Genomic DNA, 17621 nt, shown 5'->3' on the forward strand with positions numbered 1-17621 from the left:
AAGCAGATGATCCTCCTTCTGACCTATCCTCAGAAGGTCAATAATAGTCTAACACTGTGTCACAATGCCTGTGTCATTCACCTTATTTCATCTTATCATGTAGGCGTTTTATTATCTCATATTACCCCAAGAAGGATGAGTACAGTACAATAAGATTCTTTGAGAGAAAGATCACATCACCTAACTTTTATTATAGTACAATGTTGTAATTATTCTATTTTATTATTAGTTATTGTTGTTAATCTCTTTTTGTGCTTAATTTATAAATTAAACTTCATTATAGATATATATGTATAGCAAAAAATACAGTATATATAGGGTTTGTTACTATCTGTGGTTTTGGGTCTCCACTGGGAATCTTAGAATATACCCCTACAGGTAAGTGGGGGGACTTCTGTGTTCAGAATCCTTATCTTTCTTCATAGAGGATTTTTCTGACTTCCAACACATTAAATTCTCCTTTCTCTTATGTGTTGTCTAGACTGAAATATTAGAAAAATCCATTGTGTTCTCATTGTCTTCTCAACAGAAGCAATTAGTTGCTCAAAAAATTCATATAGAAGAGAATGAGGACAGAGATACTGGACTGGAACAGAGACATAATAAAGAGGATCCAGACTGCATCAAAGCCAAGGTGCCGTTAGGGGACCTGGATCTGTATGATGGCACATATATAACTTTGGAAAGCAAAGACATCAGGTAAAGAAATTCTCTTTCCAGAAATAAAATTAATGTTTTCCTGAATAGACCTTTCTCAAATCGGTAAGAAATTATTTATCAATGTGGATAAGCTTCAGTCACAGATGAGTTTATTGAAATTTGAAAGTTTAAAATACATGTAGAACTTTTAAATATCAATTAAAAATACTTAATACCACAGGAGATTGAACAATTTATAGGAAAAGAAATACAAATGGCCAACAAACATGTGGAAAATCTGTCTCTCAGTAATGATCAAATAAGTACAAAATAAACCATTGTGATAGTTTTCACCTCTCAAATTGGAAAAAATATTTAAAAATAAGTAACTGGTAAAAATGTGGAGAGGCTGTCAACAGAAGTGTAAATCGGTTTAACATTTCTGGGAATAATATTGAAAAACTTTTAAAAAGTTCATAATCCTGACATTCTTTGGTCTACCTGCTATTTTCTCTCTTTTGATTTATCTCCCTTGTTAAACTCCTAAAATACTGCCTACCAACAGTTGCTGTGTGAGAGAAAGGTTGAATGTGGACTAATACTAGTTGTAAAGATGAGGTGCTAGGAGAGTATAGTTGAGTCAGGGAAAAACTAGACATTTTTTCACCTTTCATTCATTTATTGCCCCTGGCTTCTTGATTTTAGCCCTGAAGATTATATAGACACAGAATCTCCTGTCCCTCCAGACCCTGAGCAACCTGATTGTACCAAAATTCTAGAACTTCCATATAGTATACATGCTTTTCAACATCTGCGAGTAAGTAGAGATTTGGGATTTTTTTTTTTCTGTCTCCTGCTTATAAATATTTTTTCTTTCTTTTCCCCTTCCAAACAGCTTTATAATTTTACAAACATCTATTTCTTAAAACTCCTTTAAAATAAGTGCTATAAGATACTGAGTTACTTGTGAGCTTTTGTCTTATGATCTTTTTCTGGGTGTGTGGTTTTTGTTTTGTTCTGTTTTTTTTTTTTTTTTCATTTTTTTTCTTCTCTTCAGGGTGTACAAGAGAGAGTTAATCTTTCTGCACCTCTATTACCTAAAGAAGATCCAATCTTCACATATTTATCTAAACGACTAGGAAGAAGTATAGATGACATCGGTCACCTCATTCATGAAGGGCTGCAGAAGGTATGTCCTCAATGATTGAAAGGGGCAGAGACTCTGTGTGCAAACGGTCTTTTTTTCTCAGAAAATAATCTGCTTAGATAATTTTTATCTAGAGAGTGATTTTAAATATGGTTACATTAATATAAACTGTATGGTTCAAAGCTAGGGAGGAACATTGGTAGTCTAGTCCCCTCTATCAGAAGGGATGCCAAAAGTTTTATTTAAACTAATTCATGAAAAAGCAAATTATAAGCCAACATGAGCAACAGGGCTTATAGGCTAGATTATATATTTTAAATATGAAGGAAAATTTAACATTAGCATCTTTGAAATATTTACCCAATATATAGATCATCACTGTTCTCTGGACAAGAAAACAATCACTACCAACCATAAAGTCTTCTGATAATTTTCTTTTAAGGAACCATCTACTTTTAAAAACATGAAATAAAGAATTAAATTATGTAACAGCACCCAAGAAATTAAACGTGTCATTTAGCATGACGTGTGGGAATTTAGAAAGCAGATTTTTTTTTTAACTCTTCTCTGTGTCTGAGTTGTATCATAAAATGTAGGCTAGTGTCTTCCCTCCCTCCATCTCTCTCTCCCTTTCTTTCTTTCCTTTCTTAAAAAAAAAAAAAGAAAGAAAAAGAAATTACTATTTATTTATTTACTTATTCAAAAAAGAGTAAGCAAAAGAGTCCCCATAAAAGGGATACCAGGGTGGCTCAGAAAATTAAGCCGCTGCCTTCGGCCCAGGGATCAAGTCCCGAATTGGGTTCCTTGCTCAGTGGGGAGCCTGCTTCTCTCCCTGCCTCTGCCTGCCACTCTGCCGACTTGTGGGCTCTCTGTCTCTCCCCCCAGCCCCGATAGATAAATAAAGAGATAGATAGATTTTTTAAAAGAGAGAGAGAGAGAACAAGCACACTAGAGTGGGGCAACGGGCAGAGGAGGAGGGAGAGAGAGAATCAAAGCAGGCTCCACACCCAGTGTGGAACCTGACACAGGGCTCAGTCCCATGATCCCGAGATCACAACTGGAGCCAAAACCAAGAGCAGAATGCTTAATCGGCTGAGCCACCCAGGTGCCCCAAAATGGAGGCTAGTTTTTAAGCAGTATTATAATGGTACTAGGTAAAATGTGAACAGGCAAGATTTATATAGAGTTTATTATATGTTTATATGTTTATTCAAATATGGCATATATATATTTTTTGATGATTTTATAGCCAAGTTACTGTCTTCATCTTGTTTTTCTGAAGGTAATGTAAAACATTGCTGCCCCAGAACTTGATGAGTTATAAAAACTACCTAGGAAAACTGGCCTAGGATTTAAAATACCTTCAGAGGTTGGTTAGTTGAAAGTAGATCATAGTGGTAAGTTCTCTATAGAAAATTAAGGTAGAGGGTAATTGTGTGGCTACTTTAGATTGAACAGTTAGGGTCCTCCTCTCTCTAAAGGTGAAATTTAAGCTAATACCTGAATGACAAGAAGGAACCAAAAGTCAGCAGTCAAGGAAGAGTATTCTAAGCCAAGGGAAAGGCTCTGAAGACTTCATGAGCTCAGTAGTGTAGTAGTCTGCTCAGGCTACCATCATAAAATACCACAGACTGGGTGGCTTAAACAACAGAAACTTCTTTCTCATAGTTATGAACGTTGGGGAGTCCAGGATAAGGTGCTGGCTGATTCATTCCTGCTGAGGACTTTCTTCCTGCCTTGCAGATGACCACCTTCTCACTGTGTCCTCACATGTCCCCTTCTCTGTGTGTGTGGGGGGAGAGATCCGGTATGTTTTCCTCTTCTTATGAAGGAACTGGCCTTATTGGATTAGGGCCCTACTCTTAGGATCTCATTTAACCTTTAGCACCTATTCCTAGGCCCTGTCTTCATGTATAGTCACACTGGGGGTTAGGGCTTCCACATGTAAATTGACAGGGTCAGGGGGCTAGGGAGAGACACTAAGATACAGTCTTTAATAGGTGAAGCTCCGTAAGGTTGGAGCCTAGTGAGGGAAGGAGAGGAAAGGAGCCAAAGATGTAGACCAGGGCCAGACTAAGCAGGACTCTGAAAACTAGAGTAAGGACTCTGTGCACTGAAACCTGAGTGTGGGAGACTAGAGGCTAGAGCAGAGGAATGACATAATTCAATTAAATTTTTTTTTTAAGATTGATTTTATTTATTTATTTATTTATTTATTTATTTGACAGAGACACACACAGTAAGAGAGAGAACACAAGCAGGGGGAGTGGGAGAGGGAGAAGCAGGCTTCCCGCAGGGCAGGGAGCCCGAAGTGGGACTCGACCCCAGTACCCTGGGATCATGACCTGAGCCGAAGGCAAATGCTTAATGACTGAGCCACCCAGGTGCCCCTCAATTACTATTTTTAAAAATATACTCTTAAACTTAGTTGGAGAAATGACTGAAGGAACCCAAACTGAAAACAGAGAGTTCTAAGGCTGTGGGCAGTAATTCATGAGAGAGATGACATAGCTTGGACTAGAATGATTAGTTTTGGAAATGGAGGGACTTAAACTATTTCAGGAAATGTTTAGAAGTTTAGAAGCTGATGAGTTAGATGTGGGGAATGAAGGGAATAGAAGAATTGAGAATAATTCCTGAAGTCTTGGCATGAGCAACTTGAAGGAAGAGCAGTGCTGGGGTAGAGGAACAGAAGATAGAGTCTGCTTTGGTCACATTAAATTTTGAAATACCTGGGGCGCCTAGGTGGCTCAGTGGGTTAAAGCCTCTGCCTTCGGCTCAAGTCCTGATCCCAGGGCCCTAAGATCGGCCCCACCTGGGGCTCTCTGCTCAGCAGGGAGCCTGCTCCCCTCCCCCACCACCCCCGCCTGCCTCTCTGCCTACTCGTGATCTCTGTCAAATAAATAAATAAAATCTTAAAAAAAAAAAAAAATACCTAAAAGAGACTTGAGCTCCAGGAGGGTGGATAGATAGATAGATAGAGCTGGATAGATAGATAAAGGATAATTAAGTAAGGAGTGTTTGTAGCCATGGGACTGGATGAGCTCATCTAGAGGAGAGGGAAGTTTGAGAAGAGGCCACTCTGAGTCCCTGGTCCTCCCACAGTTAGCTGTCAAGCATAGGGGGAGAGTTCAGCAAAAGAGATCCAAAAGGGTATCCAGAAGAATGCGGTCTCCTAAAAGCCAAGGGAAAAGGTGTCCAAGAGAAGGAAAAAGTATTGACAGTGGAATTTTATGAGAAATCTTACAGAAAAGTTTCTCCTTTAAAGATGTGTTTTTCTCTTACTTCCAATATATTGTGATTTCTCTTACTTCCAATATATTCCAATATATACTTCATATATATATATATACACACACACATATATAGACCATCATAGTTTACTTATCACGGTGTTTTAACTTATTCCTATAGAATTTGTAATCGATTTTTTGGTCCCAATTCACAAAATAAAGTCTGAACGTAAGAGATAAAACTCAAAGCATTTGTTAATTTGAAAAAAACTTTCTCAAAGGGCTGTCAAAACAGACTGAAACATAAGTCTTAAGTCAAATCTGAAAGAAAGTGGCACATATCCCTTAACAACATATGCAAGTGTTATACCCTTATTTGCATCACTTACAAATTCTATACATTTCTTGAAGAGGGAATACTTAAAGCTGATTAATGCAGAATTATACTTAGTTTTAATATTAAAAATAACTCTTTTTGAAGAAAACAATTTGTCCTTTTGGAAAAAATTCAGTCTACATTAAAAAAAATCTATAAAAGAGAAAATTTTAAAAAACATTCAGAGATCATTACTATCTTACGATGTAATCTTTTTATTTTTACACATCTTTATAGTTAAAACAGTTATTCTCACAAGATTTTTTTTTTTTTTTTTCTTAAGAGAGCGAGAACACAGGGGCGGTAGGCAGGTGATGGGCAGAGAGAGGGATTGTGAGATTCTTTAAGCAGGTTCTGCACTCTGAGCCTAATGCAGGGCTTGATCTCATTTCCCTGAGATCATGACCTGAGCCGAATCAAGAGTTGGGCGCCTAACTCACTGAGCCACGCAGGTGCCCCTAAAATTTTAATAGTGGAATTGTGGGCATCAAAGTGTAATCATATTTTAAGGCTTTTTATATAATGTTGCAAACTGTCCCCTAGAAATGTTGCATTCACTAACATTTCTACAGTTAATATCTGAAGTTAATATACTCACAACTCCTAGTATAGCCCACAATGACTGTTGACATTCTTTTTAATTTTTGCGAATTTATAAAAGGAAAATTTGTATCTTTTTTCTTTATATTCTTTAAGTTTTACATCATTTTCCTGCTAATTGACCATTGTTTTGAACTTTTGAATTTGTCTGTGCATGTTTTTGATCCATATTCTCTTGTATTTTGTCTTGTATTATCTTTCTTTTTTAGAGCTCTTTATGTATTAAAGATAATAAACAGTGGTTGTCATATATACTTTTCCCAGTTTATATTAAATTTTATAACTTTTTTTTTTAACTTCATATGACTTCTTTTTGCCATGCCAAATTTGAAATTTCTCTACATGGGCTTAAACGATTTACACTGAGTTTTTGTCATGGTCCAGTTCAGTGTTTAGACCTTTGTGTGGTTGAAATTAGTATATGTTATAAATCCAGGCCACAGAAGAAGCAAACCTATCTCAATTTCTGTTTAACTTCACTAAATAATACACTTACTACTCTATACTAAAGACATAATTTTTAGCAGTGAAGGTTTGGATTGTGAACACAGATGAAAGAAGAACAAATAAAAATTCATCATTTACAAAAGGATAAGCCTGCCTTTTGCTTACATATGTACCTTCATTCAGATATTTAAATAAATAGGAAACTTTGTTAACTTGAGGAATTTCATGTTGGAACAACTGGCATTTCTAAGTAGGTTAGGTCCTAACTTCTAAAGTCCTGAAATAGGAATCAACAAGTTTGGGTCACTTGGTGGGCTTTTCAGCTTAATTTCCCTCTGGGAGCAAGAGCTTGAATTTGAGTGGTCTCTCCATGGAGATGACACCTGAAGTCACGTACTTGCTCCGCTGGTGATCAGGAGGCACCTTTGACAGATATAGTCTCTTGGTACTTTGTCCCCTGCTTATTCATTGGTGTAATGTATTGTTCTTCAGCTTAAATTTCAGAAGAGACAGAATAGTGAAGGTGCTCATTTTGAACTTTCTGAGTCGAAGAAAGTGTGATGAGTTGTGTTGGATTGTTCTTATTTGTTTAATCTCTAGAATTCTTCCTCATGGGTACTGTATAACATGGCTTCATTTTATTGGAGAATAAAGAATGAGCCGTATCAAGTAGTGGAATGTGCCATGCGAGCACTTCACTTCTCTTCCAGGTAAGTTTTCTCCCTTTCTGGACTTCCTGATTCTCCATATAAATCAAGACTGGTAAAGAAGCAGCACATAAGAAAACAATGTGAAGAAGCATTGTGTTGTACTTAACACTTTCCTCTGTACCTGTTCAAAGAATTTAGTCCCATCACAAAAAAATGACAGATGTCAAAGAGTTCACGCTGTTAATAGCACAATATCTTTCTGATTTCCATTAAGGAAAAAATACATAATGTAGAGGCCCTCTGGTTCACTTGAAACTTGACTATAAGGACCTTGCCTGGAGGAATTAGCATAAATTAAATTTTTCTCAAAGCAAATAATGAGCCCTAAATACATTTTACAGCCATAAAGTATCTGCCCAACCTTATTTCTATGGCAAAATTCATAGCTGTCAGATTGAATAAGCACCATGAGCTATATAAAAATGAACAGTAGGATTTTCTTCAATTATTTTCTCTATCAGTACACTCAAAGTTATTTTTCTAAGTTCAATAACTTCGAATGTAATATTCTCTTGTTAAATAGTTACACGGAGTCACAGAGCACACACATCTCTCCTAACACCGAATTGCACCTCTCCTTCTCTTGTAGGCACAATAAAGACATTGCCCTGGTCAACTTGGCAAATGTGCTGCACAGAGCACACTTCTCTGCAGATGCTGCTGTGGTGGTCCACGCAGCCCTGGATGACAGTGACTTCTTCACCAGCTATTACACTTTGGGAAATATATATGCAGTAAATACAACTTTGTGTTTTCATGAGCCAAACCAGTTGCTATTTCCTTTTCTTTTTAAATTTTATTTTCAACTAAAAAATTACCTTTTTCCACCCCTTCCTCTTTTGGTCTGAACGAAGAAAAGGGAATGGAAATGAAGAAATTAGGGGGAAAATACCTCAACATAATAATGTATCCTAATGGTCCTAGCCTCTTGACAAAAAAGAAAAATAATTAAGTTGATAGGAGTCTTAAATTCCTGCAGAGTACCCCTCTGAAGATAGCACTACTTTCTAGTTAAGCAATCGTGCAGCATATCTTATGTTGTGGATTTGGTCACTGATCAAAAATAGTGTTCGCCAGGGGCACCTGGGTGGCTCAGATGGTAAAGCGTCTGCTTCGGCTCAAGTCATGATTCCAGGACCCACGATCAAGCCCCACCTTGGGCTCCCACCTTAGTGGGGAGTCTGCTGCTCCCTCTCCCTCTGCCTCTCTATCTCTCTCAAATGAATAAATAAATAAAACAAAACAAAATTATTAAAAATAATGTTCGCTACAGAGTGAGATGTAAGTGTGATCTTGTAAGTCGTTAGGGGGTTTGGGCAGGTCCAACCATGCTGTGACTAATGTTTTCCTCCTGTGTGTATATATGTGTGTGTGTGTGTGTGTGTGTTTTGTTTTGTTTTGTTTTGTTTTGTTTTTGTCTCTTCAGATGCTGGGAGAGTATAACCACTCAGTGCTCTGTTATGACCATGCTTTGCAGGCCAAACCTGGCTTTGAGCAGGCTATAAAGAGGAAGCATGCTGTCCTTTGTCAGCAAAAACTCGAGCAGAAATTGGAAGCTCAACATAGGTAATTGGGAGAGAAAATGTTACTGAAACCGTAGCACTCTAGAATCATAAGCTAGACCTGGGTAGGGTAATGCCCGTGTTAATTTGTGCATTAGAATTAAAAACACCTCTTCACTGCTGCTAGTCCTGTCCCTTTTCTTCAGATCCAGGGTGGGTTAGCACAACTCAGAGGTTGTGTAGAGGAATCTTTAATAGTATGAATTCCAGGAACTGGAGAATGTTTGCAGTAAATTCTGTCATTTAGGTCTTTATACTTCGACCATCAGTTACTTTTATGATGGAGTAGGGGCGCTGCCAGATAATTAGAAATTCGGTTATGTTTTAGTTTCCACAGAATACATTGTCGGAAAAATAACTTGCACATGCTGCATTTGCTCTTTCTCCCCGTTAGATGCTAGGATTGGGCTAATGTTACATTAGTTAAGTGACATTGAGAAACATTATTTGGCCCATATTTTAATCCAATTTCTGTAAATTGTGCAGTGATGAAGTGCTGTTGTACTTGGTCCTTGCAATATACTTAATAAAAATGTATTTGATTCCATAAGTAGTAGGGCCAGTTAGGAAACTTCACATAACTGGAAATGAATTATTCTTACGGAATTAGCCTCCATGTTTTGAGGCAATTTTTGATTATTAGAGAATTAAATGGAGATTTGGAACTCATTAAACTATTGCATTTGCTTATTTTCCAATCATTTTAATTTTCCAATCATTTTAAAGCATAATGTGGTGAAAAGGAAGGAATGACCACTTATTTGTTTATACTGGCTTCTGTTACACCTGATCAGAACTTGTCCTGGCTAAGCAAATTGGTTCTCTCGTACACAATCTGTATAACTCGTAAATCTCCATGTGTTACGATGTAGTAGGTAAAAATGATTCTGTGACTGAATATAATCAGGCAGCTGATTTATTGATACCAACTGGTACACAAAATGTCTTTCGAAGCCGGGTTTCTGTGTTTTTTTTTTTCCCAAAAATCCACAAATACAAGGAGCTAGAGTTTAAGAGCGAGGTACTTTTGGCCCTTTCTCTTCACCTTGTCTTTATGTAGAATCAAAAGAAAAGATGAAAAGGTGGCAGTAGAACTAACACGGACTTTGTGGGGGGAAATAGAATAGTTGTTGAATATGTCAAGATTTATAGTGTATCACTATATCTTTTGGGTACCTGAACAGTCCAATACACCATTTAATATCAAAAGAGCCCTTTGTAAGGGAAGAATTTTGCATCCATCTTTTTGCCTCTAACTTTTAGTAAAACAATAGATTTATTTTGCCCCCATTTTTAAATTTGTACTACAGTGTTTGTATGTATGTTAAAAGGAAGAAACTAGCAATTATTGCTGAGGACCAGAAAAAAATCTATACAGTATGTGGGTTTAAAAATTAAGTTTTAGGAGCACCTGGGTGGCTCAGTGGCTTAAGCCTCTGCCTTCGGCTCAGGTCATGATATTAGGGTCTGGGATCGAGCCCCGCACCAGGCTCTCAGCTCAGCAGGGAGCCTGCTTCCCCCTCTCTCTGCCTGCCTCTCTGCCTACTTATAATCTCTGTCTGTCAAATAAATAAATAAATAAATAAATAATATTTTTTAAAAGGTCTAAAAATTCCGTTTTAAAGATCTATAACTTTTTCCTGGTGTTATAAAAATGTTAAGATCCCTCCAGCGAACACTGAATGAGTTGAAAGAATATCAAAAGCAGCATGACCACTACCTGAGACAGCAGGAGATCCTAGAAAAACATAAGCTGATTCAGGAAGAGCAAATCTTAAGAAATATCATCCATGAGACACAGATGGCAAAAGAAGCACAGTTAGGTGAGTATTGATTCCAAATAAAGACAGTTTAGGAAGTTTACTTCTAGCATGTTTTACTTTCATAACTTTTGTGTAGCCCTAATGCAGTATAAAGTTGTGCTTATGACTTCCCTCAGTCTTAAAATCAAGTCATCAAGTTTTTTTTTAATTCACATTTTAAAGTAAAAATTAAATCTTTTCGATCTTAGAAGTCTTAACAACAGTTGTTTGATTTAGTAAGCATGCCAATCTCTTGGAGACCTTGTTAAAATGCAGATTCTTCTGAGGTAGGACCTGAGATTCTGAATTTCTAGCAAGCTCTTATTTGATGGCTGTTGTTGCTGGTCTGAAAACACAATGTGAGTAACATGGCCTTATACCAAGTAAACACAAGCCACACACACCCTTGAAACAAACCATCCACTACCAAGCCAACACTGGCAATAAGGCTGTCTTATTTTTCTTCCTCCCTTAAAAACAAATATTTTATTTTAGAAGTAAGATTTTAGGCTAGAATTTGTCTCAAGCAGGAACTCTTAACCTTGGTCAGTGGATTAGTTTCAGGGGATTCTGAAATCCTCCCCAAAAATTACATGCTGTAATATGTATGTGCACAATTTTTTTTCTGAAAAGAAGGCATATAGCTTTTATTAAAATCTCTCAGAGTCCATGACCCAGAAGTTAAAACCACTGTCTAAGGACAGTTGGGTTGACAGGATATCAGTGACTTGGTTATATCCAGAATGTTTCACTTCTAATGAAACCCTAAGGGAGCAGATCTAACAGGTGACATCAAAGAATAAATTAATAGAATATTGATATGGAAGGTCTCTTAAATCTTTGAACCTTAGCTGTGACCATTTAAAGTCCATTTTACAATCCACATACTAGGTTTTCTTTGCTATTTTGAGTATAAAGAGTATGTTCAGTTCTTTGGGTTATTTACTGCTTGCTCTGTATTACAATATAACTAGAGCTCTTGTAATAATTTTGAAACAGAATTATGAACTATATAAAGCAGATTATCTCCAGAGAGATGGCAAAAGTCTCTTAAAACAATGTAATTAATAGATTTTACTGTCACAGAATGTAATTACCAGAAGATATTTTGGTGATTTAGTGGAACCCCCCTTTTTTTTTTATAGTTAGAGAAACTGAGACTTCTTTATAACGATTTAATTTAGCTAACTATTAATGAGTGTTTCCGTGTATGGTACCCCCTGTGTAAGTACTTTGCCAGGCTCTGAAACTGAGTGACTCAGACCAAAGAAACCATGTTGGTGTTGCTGATGTTTCTCAAAAATTGTACTTTCCTTTCTTATTCCAGGAAATCATCAGATATGCCGTCTGGTCAACCAGCAGCATAGTTTACATTGCCAGTGGGACCAACCTGTGCGCTACCATCGTGGAGATATTTTTGAAAATGTGGACTATGTTCAGGTCTTTTTCTTGCTATCTTCTAGCTCTTATAACTTTGCATATCTAAGAGTAATACTGCTTAATATTGCTTTTCCCCCTTGATTCCTTGTATATTTGATCCCCAAATTTGTGACTAATTTAAGATTTTGAGTATGTTTATGAAGTCAGATTTTGTAGATAGTACTCAGTTACTTCTTGCATGACCTTTCCAGTCCCCCCAAGGACTAGCTGTATATGTCTTTGTTTCTTTTCTCCTTTACCATGAGAGCTAGATTGGGCTGTATTAACTCAAAGCCTGCATCTCCCTTTTAACTTGCTAGAGTAAGACCAGTAATTTAAAATTTGGGGAAGAGTAGCCATGCTCTTCCCTCGAGTCATCAGTCCAGTTATGTTGCTTCAACTAAAAACATTAACAAAATGATTATTATCAACAGGAAATTTTTATTAAGCACTATTGCTACATGGCATGGGTATTTTCTCTCTCTTTATTTCTCTGTGAGTATCCATACATAGACATGTGTGTATACACACACACACACACACATATGCATTAAGTCATATACAATCCTAGGCTAACTAGTTGGGAAGAAATAATACTTATTTATAATGATACCAGAGGGCATCTAATTGGACTGATAGCAGATAATAAGCACAACCAGAGTTTGAAATATCTTCCAAAAGGATATTGGAAATAAAGTGAAGTTTATCATATCCTATTGAAACCTATCATATCTTTAATCATAGATACAGGAATTTTCAGAGATGAGCAGTTAAGATAATTAATCAGAACAGCTTCTCTAGGAGGACAAACGATGAAGAATTAGTACTTTTTAGTCTAAAAAATCCCAGAACTCATTGAGAAAAAGAAGCAAAAATTAAGAGACAGTTTAGGGGAGAATTAGTAATAAAGACCAAATGCTTCCCATGATTTTTGTCAACTAGTTCCTAGCAATATCCCATGTTTAGTTTTCAAACACAGTAAAGGGACATCAGACTTACACAGCTGATATTATAGCTATCTTTTTTTTTTTTTTTTTAAGATTATATTTCTTTATTTGTGAGAAAGAGCCAGAGAGCATGAGCAGGGGGAGCAGCAGAGAGAGAGGAAGAAACAGGCTCCCCGTGGAACAGGGAGCCTGATGCAGGGGTCAGTCCCAGGACCTTGGGACCATGACCTGACCTGAAGGTGGATGCTTAACCGACTAAGTCACCCAGGTGCCCCTATAGCTCCCTGTCTTAAATCCAAACATTATTTTAAGGGGGAAAAAAGGGAATAATATTTACAAATGATACAGACTGAAACCAAGGTGACTTTTGGTTATCATGATGGTCTCAAGACAGACCATTTGGAAGACTCCCCTGTACTAGTGTAGCTTCAGTATTCTATATCCATAAGTTGTATCTCTGTTACATAGTGAATGAATCCATTCTTTTCTACTCCCTCCCATCCTGGTCCCATTCCCTTATGTAACAATGTTTTAGAAATAAACAGGAATGGGGGTATTCCCTAAGAATATCAAGCATTGATTTACCTTGGTTTGGAGGGAGGCTATATTTATATTGGGAGTTGATTGTATAATGGTTATAATGCCTAAATCATAGCTATATTAAACTCCTGAGAGCCCTTTTTCAAGTTCCTTGCTTCTCACACAGCACACTAATTCTACTGAGTACCAATCATTTTAGTCTAGACAGGGTAGGGCAATAATGAACCAAACATCTTAGATAATCAGCTCATGTTTAAACTTAAAAGAGACTAAATCACAGAAGGCAAGTAAAGGGACAGTAAAGAAAGGAAGAATCCATGCCATTTTTCTCATACTCCAATAATAGTTGATTAAAAGTTGCTAAATTATACATTTTCTGAGAGAATAGTGTTGGAGCCTAGTTCTGAAAATGTAAAGCTCTGATTACTTTATTACTGACCTACTTTCAGATTTCCTCCTGGGTTTGAGTATTCACTGAGGTTTTGAGTTGGATTAAATCTTAATCACAGCTTCTTTTCTGCTTCTAGTTTGATTCAACTTTTCTTTTCATTTTCTAGTTTGGTGAGGATTCATCAACCTCCAGTATGATGTCTGTGAATTTTGATGTTCAGGCAAATCAGAGTGATATCAGTGATTTGGTCAAGTCTTCTCCTGTAGCCCATTCCATTCTCTGGATCTGGGGCAGGGATTCTGATGCATATAGGGTAAGTTAATAAAGGATGATGAAGCACTTTTTTCAGACAAGATTTCTGAAAGAAGTGACGGTCCTTATCCCTGTTCAGCTTAGCTCAGCAAATACTTAGTCAACTTCTATTAAACAGAAGGCATTCTCCTAGTAGTAGATTAGCAAGGCACCGGGTCTGTCTTGAGGTCTTCTTCCCAATCAAGTGAGGCATATAGACCAATTTTGGTTCAAAACTTTGGGCTCTGAGTATAAGTACCAACCCTCAAAAGTTTCTAAACTTGACCTAAGTATATGCTTCTATATACAGTTGACCCTTGAACAACATGGGGGCTAGAGGGACCGACCCCTCTAGCGACCCCTCTAGCGACTCTGCGACTGACCCACGCAGTCAGAAATCTGCATATAACTTTTTTGATTCCCCAAAAACTTAACTACTAATAGCCTACTATTGACCAAAGCCTTACTGAGAACATAAACAGTAGATTAACACTTTTTCTTATGTTGTAGGTATTATGTATTGTATTCTTAAAATAAAGTAAGCTAGAGAAAAGAAAATGTTATTAAGAAAGTCATGAGGAAGAAAAAATACATATATAGTACTGCACTGTATTTATAAAAAAAAAAAAATCCACGTGTAAATGGACCTGCATAGTTCAAAGCTGTGCTTTTCAAGGGCCAGCTACATTTCACTTTTTAATCAGCATTCTTTTATTGAGCTCCTATTTGTGCGTCAGGCTGGTACTGTGGATACGGCATGCAAGCTCTTTGCTGGACCTTATATTCTATCAGATGATACAGATAATAAGTTAATAAGTATGTATTTTTTTTAAGATTTTATTTATTTATTTGAGAGAGAGAGATAGCTCAAGCAGGGGGAGTAGCAGAGGAAGAGGGAGAAGAAACAAGCTTCCCACTGAGCAGGGCACCCAAAGTGGGACTTGATCCCAGGGCTGTGGCACTGTGACCTGAGCCAAAGGCAAATGTTTACCCGACTGAGCAACGCAAGCACCCCAATAAATATGTATTTCTGACTAGCTAAGAAATAATTGTATGTTAGCCCATGGGGATACCAAGGTATGAGGACAGATACCATGTGTATTTTATACAGTATTAAATTTTTAGAATTCAATCCAGTTTATATTCTCTCAGAATTAATATAGCCACTTAGATTTAATTCTGTGTAAAATAAATTCCCAAAAGTTTGATAACTCCAAGATTTAAGTTTAATAAGCCTCTGGTGTATCTTATGTATATTTAGAAAAATGAACATTTTACATATCAAAACAATTGTTAAACTTTGGCATTGGAAAAGAAACCATCTTAGTTCAGGGAAAAATAGTTTTCTGTGCCAGTTTTTTAAGCTCATATATGTTTTCAGGTACAAATCATAAACTCTACTTTAAACTGGCTTAAAAGAAAATGTGCCTCATATTATAGAAAGTCCAGAGATGAGAGCAAGCTTTGGGTTTGGTTAATTAAATGGACCAGTGATGTCATCAGGGACCCGTTTCTTTCCTTTTCTTCAATTTGCCATCCCCGGTATAGGTTTCATCCTAATGCTTGTCTTCCTCATGGTCATGAGGTAACAGCCAGCAGCAACTTGGAGCAACATGTTCTTTGTTCCTATGTAGCAAAGGAGACAAAGACTGGCTTTTCTTTCTCACAAGCCCCAAGCAAGCCTCTCCTTGTATCTCATGGGGCTCAGCTGACTTAGGCCTGCCCAACCCTGAACCAGTCTATGGTAAAGCAGATAGAATTACTGACATAGACTAAAAGTCTTCAGTAGAAGGAACATGATAGAGTTTACATGATAGTGTCTACAATTTTTTTAAAATACTAAATGGTTGTTATCTTAATATGTTTATATTCTTTTAAAAAGTTTATTTAGCGTGTTGAAATATTGAATCCAAGGAAACTTATGAGAAATTTTTTCTCTTTATTAGGACAAACAGCATATTCTTTGGCCTAAAAGAGCAGATTGTGCAGAAAGCTATCCTAGAGTCCCTCTTGGCGGGGAATTACCAACGTATTTTCTGCCACCGGAAAACAAAGGACTCAGGCAAGTGCTGATGGATTTGGCAAAGCACTTGATTCTGCATGATTATCATCTGGCAGTTCTTTGAGAGCACCAGCCTTGGACTTGAAAGGTTAAGTCTTTATCTTGAAATCACCCAAACTTTGAAAATATGAATCTTGTTCCTTTTTCTTGTGCCAGGATCCACGAACTCAGCAGTGATGATTATTCTTCAGAAGAAGAGGCCCAAACCCCTGACTGTTCCATAACTGACTTCAGAAAAAGCCAGACTCTGTCCTACTTAGTCAAAGAATTAGAGGTCCGCATGGATCTGAAAGCCAAAATGCCAGATGACCATGCACGAAAAGTAAGGCTCACGTAGGCTGGTGTTTATTGCCGTCCATTCTGGGTGACTTCACAAGCCTCTTAGGTGGAACGAAAACTTGATAGAAGGCAGTTATTGAACTTGAAGTTTTTTAAAACTCTTAAAGAATTGGTAGAATCATTAAGAAGACTTTCATGCTATTGAAGGAGTGTCAGGGAAGTATGCTTCAGGGTGCTCACGCACTCTTATTCTTTTGAATAAGAGTGCCGCAAAGATGAGCAACACAGATCTCTCTGTTTACTTGTTGGGGCTCATCTGGTGGGGGCCATTCTGACCCCTTCAGTTTAGCTTTGCATCCTCCCAAGTCTCCAGAAGTCTGTATAAATCAAAAGCTTGAAGATTCTCTTTGTAGCCTTTTCAACCCTGTGGCCTTTTGTAAGGTCCTTGGAAGTTTGTATGAATTTGTATGAATTTACAGATACTATAGATAAATTCCATTATGCTTTGTACCTTAATTCCTGCTAGTTATGTATAACGAAGAGTGTTATATTACTGACTAGAAATTCTACATTAGATACCATTCCAGAGATACAAATGAAAGATTAGTTTTTTGCAGAGAAAACAGACCATCACAACAACCTTTTTAAAACTTAATTTTAAAACTGTGAACAGTTACTACTGACAGTCAACAAACATTTACTGAGGTGGAAAACATTATGTACCAGGCACTGTTTGGATTCCTAGGAAAGATAAATAGACCATGATCCCCACCTTAGAGTTACTCACAGTTACACACATGTTGCAAGAACATAGCGTAGTTGCAGATCCAGTGGTTTTCCAGCTAGGAAAGATAGAAGGTTTTTGTTGCCATTGGGTATTACATACTATTGTCTTTTGAATAATTTCTCTTTTGATTTTGGATACTTAGGTTGAATTTAATGGGGTATGTGTATGTGGTATACATCTTGTAACGTGTTTTAGTTAGAGGAAACTAGGGCGTTCATATAAGCAGGTCAACACCTGTTGGTGATGACCTCGTGTTTTATATATATAAATACATGATTATAAGTGTCTATTCAAATTAGCTGTTCCTGAGGAGCTCAAGACTGCTATCTATAGAATTTTCTCAAATGTCTTCCCTGTTATTTTCAATTGAGTCAGTCTTCCTTTTGATG

At 37.0% G+C, this 17621-nt stretch overlaps 1 protein-coding gene across 3 annotated transcripts in view; it reads left to right on the forward strand.

Annotated features, from left to right (window-relative positions):
• LOC132008448 (tetratricopeptide repeat protein 17) overlaps positions 1 to 17621 on the forward strand; it is a 118799-nt gene that overhangs the window by 25290 nt on the left and 75888 nt on the right. For all 3 annotated transcript variants that reach the window (XM_059387073.1, XM_059387071.1, XM_059387072.1), the window contains exons 3-13: positions 530 to 699; positions 1345 to 1456; positions 1697 to 1828; positions 7043 to 7152; positions 7742 to 7886; positions 8579 to 8718; positions 10377 to 10537; positions 11844 to 11956; positions 13980 to 14126; positions 16051 to 16166; positions 16323 to 16488. In XM_059387073.1, the coding sequence (XP_059243056.1) occupies positions 530 to 699; positions 1345 to 1456; positions 1697 to 1828; positions 7043 to 7152; positions 7742 to 7886; positions 8579 to 8718; positions 10377 to 10537; positions 11844 to 11956; positions 13980 to 14126; positions 16051 to 16166; positions 16323 to 16488 (1512 nt within the window). The remainder of the gene's footprint in view (positions 1 to 529; positions 700 to 1344; positions 1457 to 1696; positions 1829 to 7042; positions 7153 to 7741; positions 7887 to 8578; positions 8719 to 10376; positions 10538 to 11843; positions 11957 to 13979; positions 14127 to 16050; positions 16167 to 16322; positions 16489 to 17621) is intronic.

This window comes from Mustela nigripes, unplaced genomic scaffold (genome assembly GCF_022355385.1).
Source record: "Mustela nigripes isolate SB6536 unplaced genomic scaffold, MUSNIG.SB6536 HiC_scaffold_148, whole genome shotgun sequence".
Classification (NCBI taxonomy): Eukaryota; Metazoa; Chordata; class Mammalia; order Carnivora; family Mustelidae; genus Mustela; species Mustela nigripes.